This window comes from Equus przewalskii, chromosome 1, assembly GCF_037783145.1.
Source record: "Equus przewalskii isolate Varuska chromosome 1, EquPr2, whole genome shotgun sequence".
In the NCBI taxonomy this organism is placed as follows: Eukaryota; Metazoa; Chordata; class Mammalia; order Perissodactyla; family Equidae; genus Equus; species Equus przewalskii.
The window spans coordinates 110,718,723-110,745,973 of NC_091831.1; the positions used below are offsets into that span (position 1 = coordinate 110,718,723).

The 27,251-nt window shown below is 62.2% G+C and overlaps 2 protein-coding genes, 9 non-coding genes and 1 pseudogene across 13 annotated transcripts; all 12 read left to right on the top strand.

Annotated features, from left to right (window-relative positions):
• Positions 1–57: 57 nt before the first annotated feature.
• Positions 58–151, top strand: LOC139078446 (small nucleolar RNA SNORD116). Its single transcript, XR_011531383.1, has one exon. It is a non-coding gene; the product is annotated as a small nucleolar RNA SNORD116 (small nucleolar RNA).
• Positions 152–2,433: 2,282 nt separating this feature from the next.
• On the top strand, positions 2,434–4,980 carry LOC139075508 (uncharacterized). The gene is made up of 3 exons (XM_070572150.1): positions 2,434–2,568; positions 3,634–3,830; positions 4,120–4,980. The coding sequence occupies exons 2-3, from the start codon at positions 3,654–3,656 to the stop codon at positions 4,546–4,548; spliced, it is 606 nt and encodes a 201-aa protein (XP_070428251.1). The 5' UTR covers positions 2,434–2,568; positions 3,634–3,653; the 3' UTR covers positions 4,549–4,980.
• On the top strand, positions 2,796–2,888 carry LOC139078452 (small nucleolar RNA SNORD116). The gene has a single exon (XR_011531403.1). It is a non-coding gene; the product is annotated as a small nucleolar RNA SNORD116 (small nucleolar RNA).
• A 613-nt stretch (positions 4,981–5,593) lies between the features above and the next one.
• Positions 5,594–5,687, top strand: LOC139078448 (small nucleolar RNA SNORD116). The gene has a single exon (XR_011531388.1). It is a non-coding gene; the product is annotated as a small nucleolar RNA SNORD116 (small nucleolar RNA).
• A 2,282-nt stretch (positions 5,688–7,969) lies between these two features.
• Positions 7,970–20,382, top strand: LOC139075505 (uncharacterized). 3 transcript variants are annotated; one of them, XM_070572128.1, is made up of 7 exons: positions 7,970–8,104; positions 9,170–9,366; positions 10,739–10,877; positions 13,508–13,642; positions 16,274–16,412; positions 19,043–19,177; positions 20,243–20,382. In XM_070572128.1, the coding sequence occupies exons 2-6, from the start codon at positions 9,190–9,192 to the stop codon at positions 19,170–19,172; spliced, it is 720 nt and encodes a 239-aa protein (XP_070428229.1). In that variant the 5' UTR covers positions 7,970–8,104; positions 9,170–9,189; the 3' UTR covers positions 19,173–19,177; positions 20,243–20,382. The 3 variants fall into 3 exon arrangements, with proteins under 3 accessions (XP_070428229.1, XP_070428234.1, XP_070428240.1); XM_070572133.1 differs by lacking the exons at positions 10,739–10,877; positions 13,508–13,642; positions 16,274–16,412; positions 19,043–19,177; positions 20,243–20,382 and adding an exon at positions 9,658–10,518; XM_070572139.1 differs by lacking the exons at positions 7,970–8,104; positions 9,170–9,366; positions 10,739–10,877; ... (1 more) ...; positions 19,043–19,177; positions 20,243–20,382 and adding exons at positions 14,704–14,900; positions 15,193–16,053.
• LOC139078453 (small nucleolar RNA SNORD116) lies at positions 8,332–8,424 on the top strand. Its single transcript, XR_011531410.1, has one exon. It is a non-coding gene; the product is annotated as a small nucleolar RNA SNORD116 (small nucleolar RNA).
• Positions 11,132–11,225, top strand: LOC139078449 (small nucleolar RNA SNORD116). The gene has a single exon (XR_011531390.1). It is a non-coding gene; the product is annotated as a small nucleolar RNA SNORD116 (small nucleolar RNA).
• Positions 13,870–13,962, top strand: LOC139078459 (small nucleolar RNA SNORD116). The gene has a single exon (XR_011531412.1). It is a non-coding gene; the product is annotated as a small nucleolar RNA SNORD116 (small nucleolar RNA).
• Positions 16,667–16,760, top strand: LOC139078450 (small nucleolar RNA SNORD116). The gene has a single exon (XR_011531394.1). It is a non-coding gene; the product is annotated as a small nucleolar RNA SNORD116 (small nucleolar RNA).
• LOC139078460 (small nucleolar RNA SNORD116) lies at positions 19,405–19,497 on the top strand. The gene has a single exon (XR_011531413.1). It is a non-coding gene; the product is annotated as a small nucleolar RNA SNORD116 (small nucleolar RNA).
• Positions 20,383–22,191: 1,809 nt separating the features above from the next.
• On the top strand, positions 22,192–22,285 carry LOC139078451 (small nucleolar RNA SNORD116). The gene has a single exon (XR_011531396.1). It is a non-coding gene; the product is annotated as a small nucleolar RNA SNORD116 (small nucleolar RNA).
• Positions 22,286–25,823: 3,538 nt separating this feature from the next.
• Positions 25,824–25,905, top strand: LOC139078470 (small nucleolar RNA SNORD116; annotated as a pseudogene).
• Positions 25,906–27,251: the final 1,346 nt, after the last annotated feature.

Here is a 27,251-nt window from a genome sequence, read left to right on the forward strand (position 1 = left end):
CGCTGCGGAGCCCCCCAGCCTGCCTGGTTAGTTTGTCCAGGTTGGCAGAACGTGCTCGGATCGATGATGACTCCCTCATATGCATTCCTTGGAAAATCTGAACAAAATGAGTGAGAACTCACTACCGTCGTTCTCATCGAAACTGAGGTCCGGCACGTTGTCTTCCCCAGGCATGGCAGGAGTGAGGGACCGCTTCCCCTTGAGCGCACTGGGACGGGCACGGGCACCACGCCGGGCGTCCGCATTTGGGAGCCGTGGCATCTGGGGGTCCTTCCTCTCACCGCGTGAGGGGGGTGTCCGTCAGTCGGCGGTGCTTGGTTGAACGGCCTGTGGCTGAGGGCCGTGGCTGGCAGCTCGCATCCTAGGTTGGGAAGTCGGAGAGTGTGGCGCTGGCACAGGCCCCGTGAGCTCGGGGCCTTGTGGCTGTGTGGGCCTGGTTCCCGCTGGGGACGAAGGCCCCGGGGGTCTGCGTCTCAGAGCTGAGCAGTAAGCAGTGGAAGGTCGCGTGGTTTCTGATGAGAGCCCCGGGCCAGGCGGGCGGCCGTCAGCTGTTCTTGCCTTTTGGCTTGGTGAGGCAGTTGGAGCACCCCTCGCGGTTTGGGGCGCCGCCGGAGGGGTGAGACTTTGGTGCTGCAGCTTGGGGCTCCTCTAGTTCTCCGGCTCGCCCAGTCCACGCCAAGGTGCCCAAACGGGGACCGGGCTGTGGGCCTGGCACTCAGGTCAAGACACTGTGGTGGCTGATGGCCTGGTCGTGGGGAGCTGGGGGGGAAGAAGAGCACGGAGAGGACAGGTCACAGTGTGATGCCGTGGGCTTCCGTGGGACGTGCTGCCTCGTTGTGTTCCGAGCGCTGGCAGCGGCTTGTCGGGAACGTGCCCTGGCTCTGACGGGGCTGGCGATTGGTGCGTGCCGGGGAAGGCTGGAGGCTTGAAGGCCCGGGGGTGTGCACTGTGGTCGGTGACCTTTGTGGCAGATGGCGGGCCTTGTTCCAGAGCGGTGGCGCTCTCCGGTTCTCTCCACGGTTCCTTGAAGAGGGGCCCGGCACGTGACTGCCGGCCGGCCGGCCGCCGCTGCTCATCGATTGCTTGGGCGACCGTGGCCTTGGATCCTCCGCCGTCTCAGGCGCGGGGTCTCCGAGGAGAAAGCGTTCCTCCAGCACGGTCCGATTTTCCTGGCGCGGTTCGCCTCATGCCTCGTCGCAGGGCTTTAGGTTTCTTCGTGGAAGCCTGTGGGCCTGGCGGAGACGGCGGGTGCCGTGACCCGAGCTGCCCTGCCGCGCACAGACGTCCGCCTTGGAAAACGTCCGCCTCTCCATGGGTGGCGGGGGCGGGGTGTGTGTGTGCTCGTTCCGTGCCTCCTCTTGCCTTCGTGGACAGAGCCATCCTTGGGGCCGTGTGAGGTCGTTTGTGGTGTTACAGGTGCCGAGGGAGGGTCCAGACGTTGAACGTGACGGGTCGAGTCCCGTACGCACAGTCGAGATTCCCTCGTGGCCGTCCTCCCCGGGGCTCCCTGGCCGCCACGTGTGTGTAGGGTTTGAGGTCCTGCTTGGGGGACTTGCCTCGCAGGCCTGAGGTGGGCCAGGCAGCGCGTGGGTGGGAAGGAGTCCTGGAAGGCCGGGGTCCAGAAAGCGGGCCCGCTGTGGTAACGCCAGGTCCCTGGACGGGAGTGGGCTCCAGGTTCAGTCGGGTCTTAGCGTGGGTCGTGGTGGCCACAGACCACCTCTTCCTGGCACTTCCCCTGCCGCTGGCACCGCTGAGGGCGTGGGTGTAGCCTCAGTCAGCAGGAAGAGGCGCCTGGCCCCCGGTCCCCCGGTGGCGTGGCCACTGGAGATCAGGAGGGGCTGCTGCTTCTGCCCTCTAGCCCGTGTCCCAGCGGCGCCAGCCTTCGAGTGGTGTAGGCGCTTTACGTGGTTCAGGTCCAGCAGTGGTCGGCGCGTTTCCGTCGGGCGCGGTTCGCGTGGCACGGCGTGCGGGGACAGCGGGCGCCCACGGTCGGGCGGAGGGTGAACCTGCTGGAGTGTCGTGTTCCGGTGTTCAGAGGCAGGGGCTGTGAGAGAGGGAGCCTGCGGCCTATTTCAGCAGGCCGAAAGGGCAGAGGTGAGCCGCCGGGCGAGTCGAGGTCAAAGCCGCCAGCGCGAGCTCTTGGTCTCGCGGCAGGGCCTGAGGCCAGGGATGTGTGCGGAAGACGTGCTTCTTCAGGGGCTCGGGCCCCGCGCACCCGAAGACACGCACACGCGCCCGCCTGCGCGCCTTCCTGCGCTTGTGCTGTCACACACGCCTTCTTGTCACACCTGAGGGGAAGAGGTAGAGGCCAAGAAGATGCAAGGCTTGCCCCGGGGCGGGGAGTCGGGGTGGAACCCTTGGCCTGGCTCTGGTTACCTGAGAGCCTGGCTGGGTCGCTGAGGCGTGCGCGTGCGATTGCTCTGCACTTCCCAGGTGGGATCTCCGAGCAAAGCTTGCCGTCGCCCAAGAAGAGAAGACCTTCCTGTCGTTTGTGGAGCGGAGACGCGAGGGAATCCCGCAAGAAGCGTGGCTTCGGGTGCGCCCCGTGCCCGTGGCTCGCTGAGGCTGGTAAGGATCCCCCTGCACCCAGTTCGTGCCGTTGGCCCTGGGAGTCCCAGACCGCGCTGAGAGGCTTCTAGCCCGCGGGTCCCCGGGGGCGTGCGGAGCTGGCGCTCTGAGGGTGGGTCGACAGTTGCCCTTGCTCAGGGGCTTGGCTCGGGATTCTCCGGGCCGCTGGCCGACCCTGAGGTGATGGGCTCACCCGCCGAGCCCCGCCAGCTGCCCCGAAGGTGCTCGGATCGATGATGACTCCCTCAAATGCATTCCTTGGAAATCTGAACAAAATGAGTGAGAACTCACTACCGTCGTTCTCGCCGAGACTGAGGTCCAGCACCTGGTCTTCTCCGGGGGTGAGAGGAGTGAGGGACAGCTTCTGGTTGATGACACTCGCGCAGAGCCCGCCCAGGGCCTCAGCGTGTGGGCGTCTGCCGTGTTTGCACCGGGAGCGTGACCGCATGAGCTGGACGTTTGCGACTCGGAGGGACTTGCTTGAATGGCCGGCCTCTGCTGGCGCGGCGCCCGGGTCGCATGGGCGTCTTTAGAGTCGGAGAGTGTGGCGTTGGCATGGGCCCGGCCCGTGGTTGGCGCTGAGTACGCGCTGGCCCGGTTCTGGCCTGAGCCGTTGCCCCGGGGGGCGTGGCGGGTGGGGTGGCGGTCCGTGTCTGGAGGCCGAACAGCCGAGTCTTCCCTGGGTTCCGTTCGGAGCCTCGGTTTGGGCCGGGCAAGCCGCAGCGCCTGTGGTTGCCTTCTGGCTTGGTGAGGAGGTGTGATGGGCCCGTGGTTTTGGCGGCGGGGGCAGCGGCCCTAGGCCGCAGCGCTGCAGCTGGCAGCTCCTGTGTGTCACCTGCTCACCCGGGCCACACACAGCTGGCCAAAGGTGGCCCTGGCGCTGACGTCCAGGCAGTGTGGTGGCTGACAGGGCGGGCAGGAAGGAAAGGGAGCGGAGGGGAGCGGCCGTAGTGCGGTTCCACGGGCTTGCACAGGATGTACCCTCTTGTTGGGTTGCGACCGCCGTCGCGGTCTTGCCAGGGGTGGCGTTGGGTCCCAAGGGGGCTGCCGGTTGTTGCCTGCCAGGGAAGGCTCGGCTGCGGTAGATGACCTGTGCGGTAGACGGCGTCGCGCCCCCGGGAGGTTCGGCCCCCAGTGTTTGTCGTCCTAGCGCCTTGAAGAGACCCACAGGCCCGCGACTGGCCACCGGCCCCGTCTGCTCCGGATTGCTGAGGCGGACAATCTCTTTGACCCTGCGCCCCCTCGGGTCCGGCGCTTGCCAGGTGAAGGCGTTGCTGCAGGAAGGTTCGCTCTTCCTGGCCCGGGGGGCTCCTGTGGTCCCGGGCGTGCCGGGGAGCGGGGCCAGGTGGCGGTGTGGGGCGTCGGGGGGGGTGGGGGGGCGTGCGCGAGGGGTGGTTAAGAGCGGTGTGCGGAAGCCTGCGGGCGTGGCAGCGACCCGAGGGTGCTGCGATCCTGGGCGCCCTGCCCCGGACGCACGTCCAGCGTGGAGGAGGAGCACGTCTCCTTGTGTGGGAGCGGTGTCCTAGTTTCATTCTTTGCCTTGTCTTCCAGGAGGAGGCAGCGTTTGTGCTCTGTGAGGTCGTCTGTGGTGTTCTGGGGCCGAAGGAGGGGGTCATAGGTCGAGTGCGACGCGGTCGACTTAGGCAAAGTCATAATGCCTTGACGGCTGTCGTCCGGGAGGCTCCCTGCCCGCCTGGCGCGCGAGGTGTTGGAGGCTACACCTTGGGGGACTTGCTGTGCAGGCGTGAGGGGGCTTCCCCTTTGGAGCAGGGAGCCGCGGGGTTGAACGTTTCCTCGAAGGCCAGCGCCCCGCAACCCGCAGGCGGTGGAAATGCCGCGTCGCTGCGTGGGAATTGGCTGTGGTCTGAGACGGGTCTTGCCCCGGGTCTCGGTGGCTGTGACCAGCCGTTGCAGCGGGGTTCCCTGCTGGCCCGCCCAGGGCGTCTTGGCTTAGATAGCCCAGACCGGAGTGCGGCCTGAAGGCGTCGGGCCCCTGGAGGTTCAGACGGGCTGCTTCTGTTGCGCCGCCCGTGGGCGAGTGGTGCCGGCTCTCGTGTCAGCCCTGTTGTCCTGGCGGTAGCCAGGTAGCATTACCATCAAGTGCCGTTCCCCCCGGCCCAGCTCGCGGGGACACGCTGGCCACGTTGACCTCACATCCACGGTCAGCGTGAGGGTGTAGGTGGATGGTCCGTGTCCTTTGCTCAGAAGGAGTGGCGCTCAGAGAGGGAGTCCGGGGCCGATTGCAGCAGCCTCTAGCGGTGCGAGTTGGCGTCCTTCCTTGGGAAGTCACCGGGCTTCCGCGTGGGGTGGCAGGGCACGAGGTCAGGCATCTGTGAGGACGGCGTGCTTTCCCGGGTGCTGAGGCCACCGCACACGGAAGCCCGCAGGCACGCACGCGCGCGCGCGCAAACACACACACACACATACACACACACACACACACACACGTGCACAGGCCTGCGCATCTGCCTACACTCGGGATATCACACGCGCCTTCGGTCATCCCGAAGGGATAGAGGTACAGGGCAAGCAGATGCAAGGGTGCCGCGGGGGGAACTGTGGCACGGATCCTGTCTTCTGACCAGCTGGGCACGTTTCTGAAGCATGCGTGTGCTTTCTCTACACTCCTCAGGTGGAAGTGCCGTGCAAAGCTCGCTGCCGCCCACCGACAGAAGAAGACCCTTCGTGTCCCGTGACGAGCGCAGGTGCGAGGCAGTCGCGGCGGAAGTGTGGCCCGGGATGCGCACCACGCCCTCGGACGGCCCAGGACGGTCAGCATTGCTTTGTCCCAAGTTCGGCCTCTCGCCCTGAGGGCTTCGCTAGACCTGCCTCAGAGGCTTCTTGGGCGCGTGTGCCCGGGGGCCCGCGGCGTCGTGCTCTGAGGGCGGACTGACTGTTGCCCCTGCTCCGGCGGGGCTCGGCTCTGGATTCTCCAGGCCGCTGGCGCCCATGAGGCGATCGGCTCGCCCGCTGCGGAGCCCCCCAGCCTGCCTGGTTAGTTTGTCCAGGTTGGCAGAACGTGCTCGGATCGATGATGACTCCCTCATATGCATTCCTTGGAAAATCTGAACAAAATGAGTGAGAACTCACTACCGTCGTTCTCATCGAAACTGAGGTCCGGCACGTTGTCTTCCCCAGGCATGGCAGGAGTGAGGGACCGCTTCCCCTTGAGCGCACTGGGACGGGCACGGGCACCACGCCGGGCGTCCGCATTTGGGAGCCGTGGCATCTGGGGGTCCTTCCTCTCACCGCGTGAGGGGGGTGTCCGTCAGTCGGCGGTGCTTGGTTGAACGGCCTGTGGCTGAGGGCCGTGGCTGGCAGCTCGCATCCTAGGTTGGGAAGTCGGAGAGTGTGGCGCTGGCACAGGCCCCGTGAGCTCGGGGCCTTGTGGCTGTGTGGGCCTGGTTCCCGCTGGGGACGAAGGCCCCGGGGGTCTGCGTCTCAGAGCTGAGCAGTAAGCAGTGGAAGGTCGCGTGGTTTCTGATGAGAGCCCCGGGCCAGGCGGGCGGCCGTCAGCTGTTCTTGCCTTTTGGCTTGGTGAGGCAGTTGGAGCACCCCTCGCGGTTTGGGGCGCCGCCGGAGGGGTGAGACTTTGGTGCTGCAGCTTGGGGCTCCTCTAGTTCTCCGGCTCGCCCAGTCCACGCCAAGGTGCCCAAACGGGGACCGGGCTGTGGGCCTGGCACTCAGGTCAAGACACTGTGGTGGCTGATGGCCTGGTCGTGGGGAGCTGGGGGGGAAGAAGAGCACGGAGAGGACAGGTCACAGTGTGATGCCGTGGGCTTCCGTGGGACGTGCTGCCTCGTTGTGTTCCGAGCGCTGGCAGCGGCTTGTCGGGAACGTGCCCTGGCTCTGACGGGGCTGGCGATTGGTGCGTGCCGGGGAAGGCTGGAGGCTTGAAGGCCCGGGGGTGTGCACTGTGGTCGGTGACCTTTGTGGCAGATGGCGGGCCTTGTTCCAGAGCGGTGGCGCTCTGCGGTTCTCTCCACGGTTCCTTGAAGAGGGGCCCGGCACGTGACTGCCGGCCGGCCGGCCGCCGCTGCTCATCGATTGCTTGGGCGACCGTGGCCTTGGATCCTCCGCCGTCTCAGGCGCGGGGTCTCCGAGGAGAAAGCGTTCCTCCAGCACGGTCCGATTTTCCTGGCGCGGTTCGCCTCATGCCTCGTCGCAGGGCTTTAGGTTTCTTCGTGGAAGCCTGTGGGCCTGGCGGAGACGGCGGGTGCCGTGACCCGAGCTGCCCTGCCGCGCACAGACGTCCGCCTTGGAAAACGTCCGCCTCTCCATGGGTGGCGGGGGCGGGGTGTGTGTGTGCTCGTTCCGTGCCTCCTCTTGCCTTCGTGGACAGAGCCATCCTTGGGGCCGTGTGAGGTCGTTTGTGGTGTTACAGGTGCCGAGGGAGGGTCCAGACGTTGAACGTGACGGGTCGAGTCCCGTACGCACAGTCGAGATTCCCTCGTGGCCGTCCTCCCCGGGGCTCCCTGGCCGCCACGTGTGTGTAGGGTTTGAGGTCCTGCTTGGGGGACTTGCCTCGCAGGCCTGAGGTGGGCCAGGCAGCGCGTGGGTGGGAAGGAGTCCTGGAAGGCCGGGGTCCAGAAAGCGGGCCCGCTGTGGTAACGCCAGGTCCCTGGACGGGAGTGGGCTCCAGGTTCAGTCGGGTCTTAGCGTGGGTCGTGGTGGCCACAGACCACCTCTTCCTGGCACTTCCCCTGCCGCTGGCACCGCTGAGGGCGTGGGTGTAGCCTCAGTCAGCAGGAAGAGGCGCCTGGCCCCCGGTCCCCCGGTGGCGTGGCCACTGGAGATCAGGAGGGGCTGCTGCTTCTGCCCTCTAGCCCGTGTCCCAGCGGCGCCAGCCTTCGAGTGGTGTAGGCGCTTTACGTGGTTCAGGTCCAGCAGTGGTCGGCGCGTTTCCGTCGGGCGCGGTTCGCGTGGCACGGCGTGCGGGGACAGCGGGCGCCCACGGTCGGGCGGAGGGTGAACCTGCTGGAGTGTCGTGTTCCGGTGTTCAGAGGCAGGGGCTGTGAGAGAGGGAGCCTGTGGCCTATTTCAGCAGGCCGAAAGGGCAGAGGTGAGCCGCCGGGCGAGTCGAGGTCAAAGCCGCCAGCGCGAGCTCTTGGTCTCGCGGCAGGGCCTGAGGCCAGGGATGTGTGCGGAAGACGTGCTTCTTCAGGGGCTCGGGCCCCGCGCACCCGAAGACACGCACACGCGCCCGCCTGCGCGCCTTCCTGCGCTTGTGCTGTCACACACGCCTTCTTGTCACACCTGAGGGGAAGAGGTAGAGGCCAAGAAGATGCAAGGCTTGCCCCGGGGCGGGGAGTCGGGGTGGAACCCTTGGCCTGGCTCTGGTTACCTGAGAGCCTGGCTGGGTCGCTGAGGCGTGCGCGTGCGATTGCTCTGCACTTCCCAGGTGGGATCTCCGAGCAAAGCTTGCCGTCGCCCAAGAAGAGAAGACCTTCCTGTCGTTTGTGGAGCGGAGACGCGAGGGAATCCCGCAAGAAGCGTGGCTTCGGGTGCGCCCCGTGCCCGTGGCTCGCTGAGGCTGGTAAGGATCCCCCTGCACCCAGTTCGTGCCGTTGGCCCTGGGAGTCCCAGACCGCGCTGAGAGGCTTCTAGCCCGCGGGTCCCCGGGGGCGTGCGGAGCTGGCGCTCTGAGGGTGGGTCGACAGTTGCCCTTGCTCAGGGGCTTGGCTCGGGATTCTCCGGGCCGCTGGCCGACCCTGAGGTGATGGGCTCACCCGCCGAGCCCCGCCAGCTGCCCCGAAGGTGCTCGGATCGATGATGACTCCCTCAAATGCATTCCTTGGAAATCTGAACAAAATGAGTGAGAACTCACTACCGTCGTTCTCGCCGAGACTGAGGTCCAGCACCTGGTCTTCTCCGGGGGTGAGAGGAGTGAGGGACAGCTTCTGGTTGATGACCCTCGCGCAGAGCCCGCCCAGGGCCTCAGCGTGTGGGCGTCTGCCGTGTTTGCACCGGGAGCGTGACCGCATGAGCTGGACGTTTGCGACTCGGAGGGACTTGCTTGAATGGCCGGCCTCTGCTGGCGCGGCGCCCGGGTCGCATGGGCGTCTTTAGAGTCGGAGAGTGTGGCGTTGGCATGGGCCCGGCCCGTGGTTGGCGCTGAGTACGCGCTGGCCCGGTTCTGGCCTGAGCCGTTGCCCCGGGGGGCGTGGCGGGTGGGGTGGCGGTCCGTGTCTGGAGGCCGAACAGCCGAGTCTTCCCTGGGTTCCGTTCGGAGCCTCGGTTTGGGCCGGGCAAGCCGCAGCGCCTGTGGTTGCCTTCTGGCTTGGTGAGGAGGTGTGATGGGCCCGTGGTTTTGGCGGCGGGGGCAGCGGCCCTAGGCCGCAGCGCTGCAGCTGGCAGCTCCTGTGTGTCACCTGCTCACCCGGGCCACACACAGCTGGCCAAAGGTGGCCCTGGCGCTGACGTCCAGGCAGTGTGGTGGCTGACAGGGCGGGCAGGAAGGAAAGGGAGCGGAGGGGAGCGGCCGTAGTGCGGTTCCACGGGCTTGCACAGGATGTACCCTCTTGTTGGGTTGCGACCGCCGTCGCGGTCTTGCCAGGGGTGGCGTTGGGTCCCAAGGGGGCTGCCGGTTGTTGCCTGCCAGGGAAGGCTCGGCTGCGGTAGATGACCTGTGCGGTAGACGGCGTCGCGCCCCCGGGAGGTTCGGCCCCCAGTGTTTGTCGTCCTAGCGCCTTGAAGAGACCCACAGGCCCGCGACTGGCCACCGGCCCCGTCTGCTCCGGATTGCTGAGGCGGACAATCTCTTTGACCCTGCGCCCCCTCGGGTCCGGCGCTTGCCAGGTGAAGGCGTTGCTGCAGGAAGGTTCGCTCTTCCTGGCCCGGGGGGCTCCTGTGGTCCCGGGCGTGCCGGGGAGCGGGGCCAGGTGGCGGTGTGGGGCGTCGGGGGGGGGGTGGGGGGGCGTGCGCGAGGGGTGGTTAAGAGCGGTGTGCGGAAGCCTGCGGGCGTGGCAGCGACCCGAGGGTGCTGCGATCCTGGGCGCCCTGCCCCGGACGCACGTCCAGCGTGGAGGAGGAGCACGTCTCCTTGTGTGGGAGCGGTGTCCTAGTTTCATTCTTTGCCTTGTCTTCCAGGAGGAGGCAGCGTTTGTGCTCTGTGAGGTCGTCTGTGGTGTTCTGGGGCCGAAGGAGGGGGTCATAGGTCGAGTGCGACGCGGTCGACTTAGGCAAAGTCATAATGCCTTGACGGCTGTCGTCCGGGAGGCTCCCTGCCCGCCTGGCGCGCGAGGTGTTGGAGGCTACACCTTGGGGGACTTGCTGTGCAGGCGTGAGGGGGCTTCCCCTTTGGAGCAGGGAGCCGCGGGGTTGAACGTTTCCTCGAAGGCCAGCGCCCCGCAACCCGCAGGCGGTGGAAATGCCGCGTCGCTGCGTGGGAATTGGCTGTGGTCTGAGACGGGTCTTGCCCCGGGTCTCGGTGGCTGTGACCAGCCGTTGCAGCGGGGTTCCCTGCTGGCCCGCCCAGGGCGTCTTGGCTTAGATAGCCCAGACCGGAGTGCGGCCTGAAGGCGTCGGGCCCCTGGAGGTTCAGACGGGCTGCTTCTGTTGCGCCGCCCGTGGGCGAGTGGTGCCGGCTCTCGTGTCAGCCCTGTTGTCCTGGCGGTAGCCAGGTAGCATTACCATCAAGTGCCGTTCCCCCCGGCCCAGCTCGCGGGGACACGCTGGCCACGTTGACCTCACATCCACGGTCAGCGTGAGGGTGTAGGTGGATGGTCCGTGTCCTTTGCTCAGAAGGAGTGGCGCTCAGAGAGGGAGTCCGGGGCCGATTGCAGCAGCCTCTAGCGGTGCGAGTTGGCGTCCTTCCTTGGGAAGTCACCGGGCTTCCGCGTGGGGTGGCAGGGCACGAGGTCAGGCATCTGTGAGGACGGCGTGCTTTCCCGGGTGCTGAGGCCACCGCACACGGAAGCCCGCAGGCACGCACGCGCGCGCGCGCAAACACACACACACACATACACACACACACACACACACACGTGCACAGGCCTGCGCATCTGCCTACACTCGGGATATCACACGCGCCTTCGGTCATCCCGAAGGGATAGAGGTACAGGGCAAGCAGATGCAAGGGTGCCGCGGGGGGAACTGTGGCACGGATCCTGTCTTCTGACCAGCTGGGCACGTTTCTGAAGCATGCGTGTGCTTTCTCTACACTCCTCAGGTGGAAGTGCCGTGCAAAGCTCGCTGCCGCCCACCGACAGAAGAAGACCCTTCGTGTCCCGTGACGAGCGCAGGTGCGAGGCAGTCGCGGCGGAAGTGTGGCCCGGGATGCGCACCACGCCCTCGGACGGCCCAGGACGGTCAGCATTGCTTTGTCCCAAGTTCGGCCTCTCGCCCTGAGGGCTTCGCTAGACCTGCCTCAGAGGCTTCTTGGGCGCGTGTGCCCGGGGGCCCGCGGCGTCGTGCTCTGAGGGCGGACTGACTGTTGCCCCTGCTCCGGCGGGGCTCGGCTCTGGATTCTCCAGGCCGCTGGCGCCCATGAGGCGATCGGCTCGCCCGCTGCGGAGCCCCCCAGCCTGCCTGGTTAGTTTGTCCAGGTTGGCAGAACGTGCTCGGATCGATGATGACTCCCTCATATGCATTCCTTGGAAAATCTGAACAAAATGAGTGAGAACTCACTACCGTCGTTCTCATCGAAACTGAGGTCCGGCACGTTGTCTTCCCCAGGCATGGCAGGAGTGAGGGACCGCTTCCCCTTGAGCGCACTGGGACGGGCACGGGCACCACGCCGGGCGTCCGCATTTGGGAGCCGTGGCATCTGGGGGTCCTTCCTCTCACCGCGTGAGGGGGGTGTCCGTCAGTCGGCGGTGCTTGGTTGAACGGCCTGTGGCTGAGGGCCGTGGCTGGCAGCTCGCATCCTAGGTTGGGAAGTCGGAGAGTGTGGCGCTGGCACAGGCCCCGTGAGCTCGGGGCCTTGTGGCTGTGTGGGCCTGGTTCCCGCTGGGGACGAAGGCCCCGGGGGTCTGCGTCTCAGAGCTGAGCAGTAAGCAGTGGAAGGTCGCGTGGTTTCTGATGAGAGCCCCGGGCCAGGCGGGCGGCCGTCAGCTGTTCTTGCCTTTTGGCTTGGTGAGGCAGTTGGAGCACCCCTCGCGGTTTGGGGCGCCGCCGGAGGGGTGAGACTTTGGTGCTGCAGCTTGGGGCTCCTCTAGTTCTCCGGCTCGCCCAGTCCACGCCAAGGTGCCCAAACGGGGACCGGGCTGTGGGCCTGGCACTCAGGTCAAGACACTGTGGTGGCTGATGGCCTGGTCGTGGGGAGCTGGGGGGGAAGAAGAGCACGGAGAGGACAGGTCACAGTGTGATGCCGTGGGCTTCCGTGGGACGTGCTGCCTCGTTGTGTTCCGAGCGCTGGCAGCGGCTTGTCGGGAACGTGCCCTGGCTCTGACGGGGCTGGCGATTGGTGCGTGCCGGGGAAGGCTGGAGGCTTGAAGGCCCGGGGGTGTGCACTGTGGTCGGTGACCTTTGTGGCAGATGGCGGGCCTTGTTCCAGAGCGGTGGCGCTCTGCGGTTCTCTCCACGGTTCCTTGAAGAGGGGCCCGGCACGTGACTGCCGGCCGGCCGGCCGCCGCTGCTCATCGATTGCTTGGGCGACCGTGGCCTTGGATCCTCCGCCGTCTCAGGCGCGGGGTCTCCGAGGAGAAAGCGTTCCTCCAGCACGGTCCGATTTTCCTGGCGCGGTTCGCCTCATGCCTCGTCGCAGGGCTTTAGGTTTCTTCGTGGAAGCCTGTGGGCCTGGCGGAGACGGCGGGTGCCGTGACCCGAGCTGCCCTGCCGCGCACAGACGTCCGCCTTGGAAAACGTCCGCCTCTCCATGGGTGGCGGGGGCGGGGTGTGTGTGTGCTCGTTCCGTGCCTCCTCTTGCCTTCGTGGACAGAGCCATCCTTGGGGCCGTGTGAGGTCGTTTGTGGTGTTACAGGTGCCGAGGGAGGGTCCAGACGTTGAACGTGACGGGTCGAGTCCCGTACGCACAGTCGAGATTCCCTCGTGGCCGTCCTCCCCGGGGCTCCCTGGCCGCCACGTGTGTGTAGGGTTTGAGGTCCTGCTTGGGGGACTTGCCTCGCAGGCCTGAGGTGGGCCAGGCAGCGCGTGGGTGGGAAGGAGTCCTGGAAGGCCGGGGTCCAGAAAGCGGGCCCGCTGTGGTAACGCCAGGTCCCTGGACGGGAGTGGGCTCCAGGTTCAGTCGGGTCTTAGCGTGGGTCGTGGTGGCCACAGACCACCTCTTCCTGGCACTTCCCCTGCCGCTGGCACCGCTGAGGGCGTGGGTGTAGCCTCAGTCAGCAGGAAGAGGCGCCTGGCCCCCGGTCCCCCGGTGGCGTGGCCACTGGAGATCAGGAGGGGCTGCTGCTTCTGCCCTCTAGCCCGTGTCCCAGCGGCGCCAGCCTTCGAGTGGTGTAGGCGCTTTACGTGGTTCAGGTCCAGCAGTGGTCGGCGCGTTTCCGTCGGGCGCGGTTCGCGTGGCACGGCGTGCGGGGACAGCGGGCGCCCACGGTCGGGCGGAGGGTGAACCTGCTGGAGTGTCGTGTTCCGGTGTTCAGAGGCAGGGGCTGTGAGAGAGGGAGCCTGTGGCCTATTTCAGCAGGCCGAAAGGGCAGAGGTGAGCCGCCGGGCGAGTCGAGGTCAAAGCCGCCAGCGCGAGCTCTTGGTCTCGCGGCAGGGCCTGAGGCCAGGGATGTGTGCGGAAGACGTGCTTCTTCAGGGGCTCGGGCCCCGCGCACCCGAAGACACGCACACGCGCCCGCCTGCGCGCCTTCCTGCGCTTGTGCTGTCACACACGCCTTCTTGTCACACCTGAGGGGAAGAGGTAGAGGCCAAGAAGATGCAAGGCTTGCCCCGGGGCGGGGAGTCGGGGTGGAACCCTTGGCCTGGCTCTGGTTACCTGAGAGCCTGGCTGGGTCGCTGAGGCGTGCGCGTGCGATTGCTCTGCACTTCCCAGGTGGGATCTCCGAGCAAAGCTTGCCGTCGCCCAAGAAGAGAAGACCTTCCTGTCGTTTGTGGAGCGGAGACGCGAGGGAATCCCGCAAGAAGCGTGGCTTCGGGTGCGCCCCGTGCCCGTGGCTCGCTGAGGCTGGTAAGGATCCCCCTGCACCCAGTTCGTGCCGTTGGCCCTGGGAGTCCCAGACCGCGCTGAGAGGCTTCTAGCCCGCGGGTCCCCGGGGGCGTGCGGAGCTGGCGCTCTGAGGGTGGGTCGACAGTTGCCCTTGCTCAGGGGCTTGGCTCGGGATTCTCCGGGCCGCTGGCCGACCCTGAGGTGATGGGCTCACCCGCCGAGCCCCGCCAGCTGCCCCGAAGGTGCTCGGATCGATGATGACTCCCTCAAATGCATTCCTTGGAAATCTGAACAAAATGAGTGAGAACTCACTACCGTCGTTCTCGCCGAGACTGAGGTCCAGCACCTGGTCTTCTCCGGGGGTGAGAGGAGTGAGGGACAGCTTCTGGTTGATGACCCTCGCGCAGAGCCCGCCCAGGGCCTCAGCGTGTGGGCGTCTGCCGTGTTTGCACCGGGAGCGTGACCGCATGAGCTGGACGTTTGCGACTCGGAGGGACTTGCTTGAATGGCCGGCCTCTGCTGGCGCGGCGCCCGGGTCGCATGGGCTTAGAGTCGGAGAGTGTGGCGTTGGCATGGGCCCGGCCCGTGGTTGGCGCTGAGTACGCGCTGGCCCGGTTCTGGCCTGAGCCGTTGCCCCGGGGGGCGTGGCGGGTGGGGTGGCGGTCCGTGTCTGGAGGCCGAACAGCCGAGTCTTCCCTGGGTTCCGTTCGGAGCCTCGGTTTGGGCCGGGCAAGCCGCAGCGCCTGTGGTTGCCTTCTGGCTTGGTGAGGAGGTGTGATGGGCCCGTGGTTTTGGCGGCGGGGGCAGCGGCCCTAGGCCGCAGCGCTGCAGCTGGCAGCTCCTGTGTGTCACCTGCTCACCCGGGCCACACACAGCTGGCCAAAGGTGGCCCTGGCGCTGACGTCCAGGCAGTGTGGTGGCTGACAGGGCGGGCAGGAAGGAAAGGGAGCGGAGGGGAGCGGCCGTAGTGCGGTTCCACGGGCTTGCACAGGATGTACCCTCTTGTTGGGTTGCGACCGCCGTCGCGGTCTTGCCAGGGGTGGCGTTGGGTCCCAAGGGGGCTGCCGGTTGTTGCCTGCCAGGGAAGGCTCGGCTGCGGTAGATGACCTGTGCGGTAGACGGCGTCGCGCCCCCGGGAGGTTCGGCCCCCAGTGTTTGTCGTCCTAGCGCCTTGAAGAGACCCACAGGCCCGCGACTGGCCACCGGCCCCGTCTGCTCCGGATTGCTGAGGCGGACAATCTCTTTGACCCTGCGCCCCCTCGGGTCCGGCGCTTGCCAGGTGAAGGCGTTGCTGCAGGAAGGTTCGCTCTTCCTGGCCCGGGGGGCTCCTGTGGTCCCGGGCGTGCCGGGGAGCGGGGCCAGGTGGCGGTGTGGGGCGTCGGGGGGGGGGGTGGGGGGGCGTGCGCGAGGGGTGGTTAAGAGCGGTGTGCGGAAGCCTGCGGGCGTGGCAGCGACCCGAGGGTGCTGCGATCCTGGGCGCCCTGCCCCGGACGCACGTCCAGCGTGGAGGAGGAGCACGTCTCCTTGTGTGGGAGCGGTGTCCTAGTTTCATTCTTTGCCTTGTCTTCCAGGAGGAGGCAGCGTTTGTGCTCTGTGAGGTCGTCTGTGGTGTTCTGGGGCCGAAGGAGGGGGTCATAGGTCGAGTGCGACGCGGTCGACTTAGGCAAAGTCATAATGCCTTGACGGCTGTCGTCCGGGAGGCTCCCTGCCCGCCTGGCGCGCGAGGTGTTGGAGGCTACACCTTGGGGGACTTGCTGTGCAGGCGTGAGGGGGCTTCCCCTTTGGAGCAGGGAGCCGCGGGGTTGAACGTTTCCTCGAAGGCCAGCGCCCCGCAACCCGCAGGCGGTGGAAATGCCGCGTCGCTGCGTGGGAATTGGCTGTGGTCTGAGACGGGTCTTGCCCCGGGTCTCGGTGGCTGTGACCAGCCGTTGCAGCGGGGTTCCCTGCTGGCCCGCCCAGGGCGTCTTGGCTTAGATAGCCCAGACCGGAGTGCGGCCTGAAGGCGTCGGGCCCCTGGAGGTTCAGACGGGCTGCTTCTGTTGCGCCGCCCGTGGGCGAGTGGTGCCGGCTCTCGTGTCAGCCCTGTTGTCCTGGCGGTAGCCAGGTAGCATTACCATCAAGTGCCGTTCCCCCCGGCCCAGCTCGCGGGGACACGCTGGCCACGTTGACCTCACATCCACGGTCAGCGTGAGGGTGTAGGTGGATGGTCCGTGTCCTTTGCTCAGAAGGAGTGGCGCTCAGAGAGGGAGTCCGGGGCCGATTGCAGCAGCCTCTAGCGGTGCGAGTTGGCGTCCTTCCTTGGGAAGTCACCGGGCTTCCGCGTGGGGTGGCAGGGCACGAGGTCAGGCATCTGTGAGGACGGCGTGCTTTCCCGGGTGCTGAGGCCACCGCACACGGAAGCCCGCAGGCACGCACGCGCGCGCGCGCAAACACACACACACACATACACACACACACACACACACACGTGCACAGGCCTGCGCATCTGCCTACACTCGGGATATCACACGCGCCTTCGGTCATCCCGAAGGGATAGAGGTACAGGGCAAGCAGATGCAAGGGTGCCGCGGGGGGAACTGTGGCACGGATCCTGTCTTCTGACCAGCTGGGCACGTTTCTGAAGCATGCGTGTGCTTTCTCTACACTCCTCAGGTGGAAGTGCCGTGCAAAGCTCGCTGCCGCCCACCGACAGAAGAAGACCCTTCGTGTCCCGTGACGAGCGCAGGTGCGAGGCAGTCGCGGCGGAAGTGTGGCCCGGGATGCGCACCACGCCCTCGGACGGCCCAGGACGGTCAGCATTGCTTTGTCCCAAGTTCGGCCTCTCGCCCTGAGGGCTTCGCTAGACCTGCCTCAGAGGCTTCTTGGGCGCGTGTGCCCGGGGGCCCGCGGCGTCGTGCTCTGAGGGCGGACTGACTGTTGCCCCTGCTCCGGCGGGGCTCGGCTCTGGATTCTCCAGGCCGCTGGCGCCCATGAGGCGATCGGCTCGCCCGCTGCGGAGCCCCCCAGCCTGCCTGGTTAGTTTGTCCAGGTTGGCAGAACGTGCTCGGATCGATGATGACTCCCTCATATGCATTCCTTGGAAAATCTGAACAAAATGAGTGAGAACTCACTACCGTCGTTCTCATCGAAACTGAGGTCCGGCACGTTGTCTTCCCCAGGCATGGCAGGAGTGAGGGACCGCTTCCCCTTGAGCGCACTGGGACGGGCACGGGCACCACGCCGGGCGTCCGCATTTGGGAGCCGTGGCATCTGGGGGTCCTTCCTCTCACCGCGTGAGGGGGGTGTCCGTCAGTCGGCGGTGCTTGGTTGAACGGCCTGTGGCTGAGGGCCGTGGCTGGCAGCTCGCATCCTAGGTTGGGAAGTCGGAGAGTGTGGCGCTGGCACAGGCCCCGTGAGCTCGGGGCCTTGTGGCTGTGTGGGCCTGGTTCCCGCTGGGGACGAAGGCCCCGGGGGTCTGCGTCTCAGAGCTGAGCAGTAAGCAGTGGAAGGTCGCGTGGTTTCTGATGAGAGCCCCGGGCCAGGCGGGCGGCCGTCAGCTGTTCTTGCCTTTTGGCTTGGTGAGGCAGTTGGAGCACCCCTCGCGGTTTGGGGCGCCGCCGGAGGGGTGAGACTTTGGTGCTGCAGCTTGGGGCTCCTCTAGTTCTCCGGCTCGCCCAGTCCACGCCAAGGTGCCCAAACGGGGACCGGGCTGTGGGCCTGGCACTCAGGTCAAGACACTGTGGTGGCTGATGGCCTGGTCGTGGGGAGCTGGGGGGGAAGAAGAGCACGGAGAGGACAGGTCACAGTGTGATGCCGTGGGCTTCCGTGGGACGTGCTGCCTCGTTGTGTTCCGAGCGCTGGCAGCGGCTTGTCGGGAACGTGCCCTGGCTCTGACGGGGCTGGCGATTGGTGCGTGCCGGGGAAGGCTGGAGGCTTGAAGGCCCGGGGGTGTGCACTGTGGTCGGTGACCTTTGTGGCAGATGGCGGGCCTTGTTCCAGAGCGGTGGCGCTCTGCGGTTCTCTCCACGGTTCCTTGAAGAGGGGCCCGGCACGTGACTGCCGGCCGGCCGGCCGCCGCTGCTCATCGATTGCTTGGGCGACCGTGGCCTTGGATCCTCCGCCGTCTCAGGCGCGGGGTCTCCGAGGAGAAAGCGTTCCTCCAGCACGGTCCGATTTTCCTGGCGCGGTTCGCCTCATGCCTCGTCGCAGGGCTTTAGGTTTCTTCGTGGAAGCCTGTGGGCCTGGCGGAGACGGCGGGTGCCGTGACCCGAGCTGCCCTGCCGCGCACAGACGTCCGCCTTGGAAAACGTCCGCCTCTCCATGGGTGGCGGGGGCGGGGTGTGTGTGTGCTCGTTCCGTGCCTCCTCTTGCCTTCGTGGACAGAGCCATCCTTGGGGCCGTGTGAGGTCGTTTGTGGTGTTACAGGTGCCGAGGGAGGGTCCAGACGTTGAACGTGACGGGTCGAGTCCCGTACGCACAGTCGAGATTCCCTCGTGGCCGTCCTCCCCGGGGCTCCCTGGCCGCCACGTGTGTGTAGGGTTTGAGGTCCTGCTTGGGGGACTTGCCTCGCAGGCCTGAGGTGGGCCAGGCAGCGCGTGGGTGGGAAGGAGTCCTGGAAGGCCGGGGTCCAGAAAGCGGGCCCGCTGTGGTAACGCCAGGTCCCTGGACGGGAGTGGGCTCCAGGTTCAGTCGGGTCTTAGCGTGGGTCGTGGTGGCCACAGACCACCTCTTCCTGGCACTTCCCCTGCCGCTGGCACCGCTGAGGGCGTGGGTGTAGCCTCAGTCAGCAGGAAGAGGCGCCTGGCCCCCGGTCCCCCGGTGGCGTGGCCACTGGAGATCAGGAGGGGCTGCTGCTTCTGCCCTCTAGCCCGTGTCCCAGCGGCGCCAGCCTTCGAGTGGTGTAGGCGCTTTACGTGGTTCAGGTCCAGCAGTGGTCGGCGCGTTTCCGTCGGGCGCGGTTCGCGTGGCACGGCGTGCGGGGACAGCGGGCGCCCACGGTCGGGCGGAGGGTGAACCTGCTGGAGTGTCGTGTTCCGGTGTTCAGAGGCAGGGGCTGTGAGAGAGGGAGCCTGTGGCCTATTTCAGCAGGCCGAAAGGGCAGAGGTGAGCCGCCGGGCGAGTCGAGGTCAAAGCCGCCAGCGCGAGCTCTTGGTCTCGCGGCAGGGCCTGAGGCCAGGGATGTGTGCGGAAGACGTGCTTCTTCAGGGGCTCGGGCCCCGCGCACCCGAAGACACGCACACGCGCCCGCCTGCGCGCCTTCCTGCGCTTGTGCTGTCACACACGCCTTCTTGTCACACCTGAGGGGAAGAGGTAGAGGCCAAGAAGATGCAAGGCTTGCCCCGGGGCGGGGAGTCGGGGTGGAACCCTTGGCCTGGCTCTGGTTACCTGAGAGCCTGGCTGGGTCGCTGAGGCGTGCGCGTGCGATTGCTCTGCACTTCCCAGGTGGGATCTCCGAGCAAAGCTTGCCGTCGCCCAAGAAGAGAAGACCTTCCTGTCGTTTGTGGAGCGGAGACGCGAGGGAATCCCGCAAGAAGCGTGGCTTCGGGTGCGCCCCGTGCCCGTGGCTCGCTGAGGCTGGTAAGGATCCCCCTGCACCCAGTTCGTGCCGTTGGCCCTGGGAGTCCCAGACCGCGCTGAGAGGCTTCTAGCCCGCGGGTCCCCGGGGGCGTGCGGAGCTGGCGCTCTGAGGGTGGGTCGACAGTTGCCCTTGCTCAGGGGCTTGGCTCGGGATTCTCCGGGCCGCTGGCCGACCCTGAGGTGATGGGCTCACCCGCCGAGCCCCGCCAGCTGCCCCGAAGGTGCTCGGATCGATGATGACTCCCTCAAATGCATTCCTTGGAAATCTGAACAAAATGAGTGAGAACTCACTACCGTCGTTCTCGCCGAGACTGAGGTCCAGCACCTGGTCTTCTCCGGGGGTGAGAGGAGTGAGGGACAGCTTCTGGTTGATGACCCTCGCGCAGAGCCCGCCCAGGGCCTCAGCGTGTGGGCGTCTGCCGTGTTTGCACCGGGAGCGTGACCGCATGAGCTGGACGTTTGCGACTCGGAGGGACTTGCTTGAATGGCCGGCCTCTGCTGGCGCGGCGCCCGGGTCGCATGGGCGTCTTTAGAGTCGGAGAGTGTGGCGTTGGCATGGGCCCGGCCCGTGGTTGGCGCTGAGTACGCGCTGGCCCGGTTCTGGCCTGAGCCGTTGCCCCGGGGGGCGTGGCGGGTGGGGTGGCGGTCCGTGTCTGGAGGCCGAACAGCCGAGTCTTCCCTGGGTTCCGTTCGGAGCCTCGGTTTGGGCCGGGCAAGCCGCAGCGCCTGTGGTTGCCTTCTGGCTTGGTGAGGAGGTGTGATGGGCCCGTGGTTTTGGCGGCGGGGGCAGCGGCCCTAGGCCGCAGCGCTGCAGCTGGCAGCTCCTGTGTGTCACCTGCTCACCCGGGCCACACACAGCTGGCCAAAGGTGGCCCTGGCGCTGACGTCCAGGCAGTGTGGTGGCTGACAGGGCGGGCAGGAAGGAAAGGGAGCGGAGGGGAGCGGCCGTAGTGCGGTTCCACGGGCTTGCACAGGATGTACCCTCTTGTTGGGTTGCGACCGCCGTCGCGGTCTTGCCAGGGGTGGCGTTGGGTCCCAAGGGGGCTGCCGGTTGTTGCCTGCCAGGGAAGGCTCGGCTGCGGTAGATGACCTGTGCGGTAGACGGCGTCGCGCCCCCGGGAGGTTCGGCCCCCAGTGTTTGTCGTCCTAGCGCCTTGAAGAGACCCACAGGCCCGCGACTGGCCACCGGCCCCGTCTGCTCCGGATTGCTGAGGCGGACAATCTCTTTGACCCTGCGCCCCCTCGGGTCCGGCGCTTGCCAGGTGAAGGCGTTGCTGCAGGAAGGTTCGCTCTTCCTGGCCCGGGGGGCTCCTGTGGTCCCGGGCGTGCCGGGGAGCGGGGCCAGGTGGCGGTGTGGGGCGTCGGGGGGGGGGTGGGGGGGCGTGCGCGAGGGGTGGTTAAGAGCGGTGTGCGGAAGCCTGCGGGCGTGGCAGCGACCCGAGGGTGCTGCGATCCTGGGCGCCCTGCCCCGGACGCACGTCCAGCGTGGAGGAGGAGCACGTCTCCTTGTGTGGGAGCGGTGTCCTAGTTTCATTCTTTGCCTTGTCTTCCAGGAGGAGGCAGCGTTTGTGCTCTGTGAGGTCGTCTGTGGTGTTCTGGGGCCGAAGGAGGGGGTCATAGGTCGAGTGCGACGCGGTCGACTTGGGCAAAGTCATAATGCCTTGACGGCTGTCGTCCGGGAGGCTCCCTGCCCGCCTGGCGCGCGAGGTGTTGGAGGCTACACCTTGGGGGACTTGCTGTGCAGGCGTGAGGGGGCTTCCCCTTTGGAGCAGGGAGCCGCGGGGTTGAACGTTTCCTCGAAGGCCAGCGCCCCGCAACCCGCAGGCGGTGGAAATGCCGCGTCGCTGCGTGGGAATTGGCTGTGGTCTGAGACGGGTCTTGCCCCGGGTCTCGGTGGCTGTGACCAGCCGTTGCAGCGGGGTTCCCTGCTGGCCCGCCCAGGGCGTCTTGGCTTAGATAGCCCAGACCGGAGTGCGGCCTGAAGGCGTCGGGCCCCTGGAGGTTCAGACGGGCTGCTTCTGTTGCGCCGCCCGTGGGCGAGTGGTGCCGGCTCTCGTGTCAGCCCTGTTGTCCTGGCGGTAGCCAGGTAGCATTACCATCAAGTGCCGTTCCCCCCGGCCCAGCTCGCGGGGACACGCTGGCCACGTTGACCTCACATCCACGGTCAGCGTGAGGGTGTAGGTGGATGGTCCGTGTCCTTTGCTCAGAAGGAGTGGCGCTCAGAGAGGGAGTCCGGGGCCGATTGCAGCAGCCTCTAGCGGTGCGAGTTGGCGTCCTTCCTTGGGAAGTCACCGGGCTTCCGCGTGGGGTGGCAGGGCACGAGGTCAGGCATCTGTGAGGACGGCGTGCTTTCCCGGGTGCTGAGGCCACCGCACACGGAAGCCCGCAGGCACGCACGCATACGCGCTCAAACACACACACACACACACACACGCATGCACAGGCCTGCGCATCTGCCTACACTCGGGATATCACACGCGCCTTCGGTCATCCCGAAGGGATAGAGGTACAGGGCAAGCAGATGCAAGGGTGCCGCGGCGGGGAACTGTGGCACGGATCCTGTCTTCTGACCAGCTGGGCACGTTTCTGAAGCATGCGTGTGCTTTCTCTACACTCCTCAGGTGGAAGTGCCGTGCAAAGCTCGCTGCCGCCCACCGACAGAAGAAGACCCTTCGTGTCCCGTGACGAGCGCAGGTGCGAGGCAGTCGCGGCGGAAGTGTGGCCCGGGATGCGCACCACGCCCTCGGACGGCCCAGGACGGTCAGCATTGCTTTGTCCCAAGTTCGGCCTCTCGCCCTGAGGGCTTCGCTAGACCTGCCTCAGAGGCTTCTTGGGCGCGTGTGCCCGGGGGCCCGCGGCGTCGTGCTCTGAGGGCGGACTGACTGTTGCCCCTGCTCCGGCGGGGCTCGGCTCTGGATTCTCCAGGCCGCTGGCGCCCATGAGGCGATCGGCTCGCCCGCTGCGGAGCCCCCCAGCCTGCCTGGTTAGTTTGTCCAGGTTGGCAGAACGTGCTCGGATCGATGATGACTCCCTCATATGCATTCCTTGGAAAATCTGAACAAAATGAGTGAGAACTCACTACCGTCGTTCTCATCGAAACTGAGGTCCGGCACGTTGTCTTCCCCAGGCATGGCAGGAGTGAGGGACCGCTTCCCCTTGAGCGCACTGGGACGGGCACGGGCACCACGCCGGGCGTCCGCATTTGGGAGCCGTGGCATCTGGGGGTCCTTCCTCTCACCGCGTGAGGGGGGTGTCCGTCAGTCGGCGGTGCTTGGTTGAACGGCCTGTGGCTGAGGGCCGTGGCTGGCAGCTCGCATCCTAGGTTGGGAAGTCGGAGAGTGTGGCGCTGGCACAGGCCCCGTGAGCTCGGGGCCTTGTGGCTGTGTGGGCCTGGTTCCCGCTGGGGACGAAGGCCCCGGGGGTCTGCGTCTCAGAGCTGAGCAGTAAGCAGTGGAAGGTCGCGTGGTTTCTGATGAGAGCCCCGGGCCAGGCGGGCGGCCGTCAGCTGTTCTTGCCTTTTGGTTTGGTGAGGCAGTTGGAGCACCCCTCGCGGTTTGGGGCGCCGCCGGAGAGGTGAGGCTTTGGTGCTGCAGCTTGGGGCTCCTCTAGTTCTCCGGCTCGCCCAGTCCACGCCAAGGTGCCCAAACGGGGACCGGGCTGTGGGCCTGGCACTCAGGTCAAGACACTGTGGTGGCTGATGGCCTGGTCATGGGGGGCTGGGGGGGAGGAAGGGCACGGAGAGGACAGGTCACAGTGTGATGCCGTGGGCTTCCGTGGGATGTTCTGCCTCGTTGTGTTCCGAGCGCTGGCAGCGGCTTGTTGTGGACGTCCCCTGCCTCTGATGGAACTGGTGACCGGTGCTTGCTGAGGAAGGCTAGAGGCCTTGCCAGGCCTGGCGTTGAGTCTAAGGGGGCTTCCAATTGATGCCTGCCCAAGAATGCTTGGTTGCGGTAGATGACCTTTGTGGTCACCGCCTCACACTTCCGGAGTGGCGCTGCTCAGTGCTTTTCCTTCCACTGATTTTCAGAGTTGCACTGGTGATTTTGATTCCTCTTGTTTTCTCTTGTATCCCCTCTTTCTTCTTGTTATCAACCAGTCAGTGATTCTCTCAGGATGGCCTTATTTCATTTCTGTGCCCATCCCCTAGTCACGTCCCTCTATGCTTCATTTTCTCTGTGGCTCTCAGAGAAAGTAGGTCTTCCACTCTCATCTCTAATGCGCTAGTTATAGATACCTGAAATCTTTTTTTTTAAAATTTACTTTTTAATTCCTTCTTATCTTTTCTCTGGCTAGGTCAGTCTTTGGTTTTTGAATAAATGTGGGGACACCAGGCCAAGAAATGGATCCAACACCCTTTGATTTCAACACAGTTATTCCATGCCAAGAGCTTGTCCTCTAACAAGTTAATGCCGTCAGGTAGTAGAACTCCTGAAGCTTTTAGTATTTCAAGCTGTCTCATGGGGCCTTACTTTGCAATTCTGTGGAGGACACTCTCATCCAGGTCTACTTGTGATTCTAATTTTTCTTTCAAGTGACTGTGTTGAAGGACCCTCCTTGGGAAATTCGTGACCCATTTGGAAGTAACCTACTTCCAGCAAGCATTTTGTCCTGGAACTCTTGGCCTTCAAATTTGCCCACCTTGTTAGGATTTTCTTTTGTCCAAATGAAGGGATTTTGCCTTGACTTTGAGGCACAGAAAGGACCATGCTTGTTAATTTCACTGGGACAATTCATGTGGATATCTTGTATCCTTCAGTCAGTGTCCCTAAGAAGCCCCTTTTGCTGGTGGTGACCTCATGTTGCAGTGGCCCTTGCCTTTCAGCCAAGTACACTTCCCTTGTGAGTCCTTCCAGACAATGTATGTCCACCTTTTTTCAAACTTGTGTTGAGGCAGTCTACGTGGAAAGAGTAGGTTAGTCTCCACAAAAGTAATCGCTTTTATTAAGGCATTTCTGTGTTATTTAAATACCTGCACAGTGTCCCAGGTCACATTCTTTTGTTTTTAATCCTTGTTCTTCAGCAGTGTGAGTGTCAATCAGGAAGCTTTATATAACAAATGCCATTTTAATTGGGGAATTACACCCATACGTAGCAGACTTCATGCACACATGGTGCATCCTCCTCTTTTTGTTATTTCTCTGTTTAGTATTTCCAAAAAGCCATAATGAAATTGAACATTGCTGTGTTCTCATTTGCTTCCCATATGCCCATTTGTTTACTGGACCTTCAAAGTTGAACAGTTTTTATTTGATACTGAAGTTATACTTCTGTATATTTATACTACAACACATTTACTTTTCTATGTTTGACTTTCCTTAGATTATTATACTTTTTCAACTGACATATTTAATATACAGAAATCTTAACTTCTTATCACATGCAGATATTTAGTGTTTCTTTTTTTAGATTACCTTCTTTGGTTCTAAATGAGACAAAATCTATTGATCCATACTAAGTTGACATAATATCTTAACTGTTTTGTCCATTGTAATAATCAGCCTACCCAGTGAGATTTTTATATCTATTGTAAATTTTTCTGGGTTTTTTTCCAGTTTATTTTTTTACAATTTTTATTGCTTACCTGAGATTGTTTACTATTCCCATTTATTTCAAGAGATTTTTGTAGTTACACTGTAAATATTTTTATCATCACTATTTTTAAATACTTGTCAGATAACTATATCATTTGTTTAATCTTTTGTTGACATCTTTTGATTTTTCTTATTCTATGAATGATTTTCCTGTTTCTTGTTTTGTAGGTGATTTCTTATTTCCTCATGGACAGTTTTTGCTATTTGGTTAGACATACCTGAATTCTATTCAAATTTTTTCTTTTAACACTCATGCACCCCATTTACGTTTAATACAAATAGCTTGTCCTACTTTTGTAGGCTGTGGTTTCAATGGCAGTCTAGTTGTGATAGCTGATGTGGTACTGTTTCACAATCACTTGGTTTATCTGGTTGTGATGGGCCTCCGTCTAGCTGCTACTAGTGCTGCCTAAGGTCCTGGAATGTTTTTCCTGGACCAGGATGCCTATGTGTCTATTTAGGGGAAGGGAGACTAGAATACAAAAATGAAGAATTCCTCTTAGTTCATGCAGCTCAATAACATGGGATAACCCGACCTCTGTCACCCAGCTGATACCATCCTCAGGTGCAGAAGGAAATTCTCCAGTCTATAGAACTTTGAGGCTATGCAAATGAGAATGCCTGCAGGGTAGAGATCCCTAGGCCAGTTGACCAATGAATGTCTGTGTTACAAATCTTTGCTCGTTTTTGTTCTTTTACTACAGTTCAACATAGAATCAGCACTGGTTTTCACATGAAAGAATTTTTTTTTTTCTCCTTGAGAAGTAAAATGACGGAGACTAAGTCTGGCATCCAAACTTCACTGTCCAGTGGGAATTTTCACACTGGTAAGCATTTTGTCCTGAGAATAATGACATTCCTCTTAGGACATTGTAACACTCCAATAACAATAAGATTCTGACCATGCTAGTCAACTGTGAGGCTAATTTATTGACTTTGATGACTGGTCTCCATGATTGGCAACTGTGGGTCACTGTGTCTGACAGTGTCAGAATCCTGAGTGTTCAGTTTCTACCACGTATCTCAGGATCAAGCTCCCTTTTACAAATGTGCCTGAATCAATGATGACTTCAAAAATGGATGTCGTTGGAATCTGAACAAAATGAGTGACAAGATCACTTCTGTGAGCTGAGGTCCAGCACAAGGGACAATATCATGCAAATAATATGGAAAGGAATTCAGTTTGGTCATCAAGTGATACTAAAATAAGGGGACTATGGTGTTGGAAAACTCACATGCTGGCATATGCTAGAGGAAACGAATTGTACAGAGGCTGTAAATAACCATCATGGAATGACATGGTAACTCTTTGAGTGCTTGACTGGCAGCACCCATAGTAAACAGACCGTGGAGAACCAGCAAATGAGTAGGGAACACTGCAGGAAAAGGTTGTGTGCCTTACCTTGAGCCAGTCACTCAGTTTTCTTAGATGTCACAGTCTTGTGAGGATCAGCATGTTTAGGTCTATTAGATAGTAAATTAGAAAAAAATTGTTAGTTTTTGCTTCTCATTTAAATAAAATAAATATTGAAGTGATATGTGAATATCAACTTCAATTGAATATTGAAGGAAAATTGAAGGGCAGATTGTATTTATTGGATTCTCTTATTCTGTGCTTTAATTTGCTTGTTGACCCAGTCTCAAAGATTAGAACAATTTTTTTCTTTTTTCTGTCAGTCAGGGAGAAATTTTCTAGGTATTTGATAATGGGTTAAATTAGATACTTTTTTGAACATTTTTAACCATGAAATGGTTAAATTTCCAATTCTTGGAATTTTATGTGGCTATTATTAGCTAATATTCATATTCCTTCAATGTGTTTATGTGTTGTAAGAGAAGTTATAATTTCAATGAGTAATGCTCAGGAGGGCCTTTGGATAAACTTTGAGACTAAGGTCTTAGAAAAATTGATTTTCTATATGACCCTTTTCCAAGGAACAAGCATAGTTTTTCTAGTTACATAGAAGATCAAGTGAATATCTATGGTTAATTCCTTATTCCTTCAGTAAACATTCAATTGGGAAGGTTTTGTTTTACAACTTCCTAAATTTCCTCTGTGCCCTTGTAGAATGGAAGTGATTTTGGAAGAGCATGGAATACTCACAACTGTAGTGAAGAAGTGCTGATTTTGTCACTTTTACCTGTTCCCTTTCCTGAGATGGAACAAAACAGTGCAATCCAAAGGTAATAACCAATTTTAAATAAATTTACTCTTAAAGGCTTATTTTTATTATATTTTTCTGTAATCAAATAGATAATTGGTTTTGTGATGTATCTGTTAATCTAAACAATGTGAATTATTAATTAATTTGGTGAGTTGTCCAATATTTTATCTCCTTTATTTCCAGGATTTTTGTGCTTTCTCCCTTTGAATAATATCAGAAACATTCTAGGAAAGCAATATAAGTATATTTGAAATGAAGGTACATAATAAACCCTCTTGTGCACATTTGACAAATGGACATGTATACATCTCATCTTTC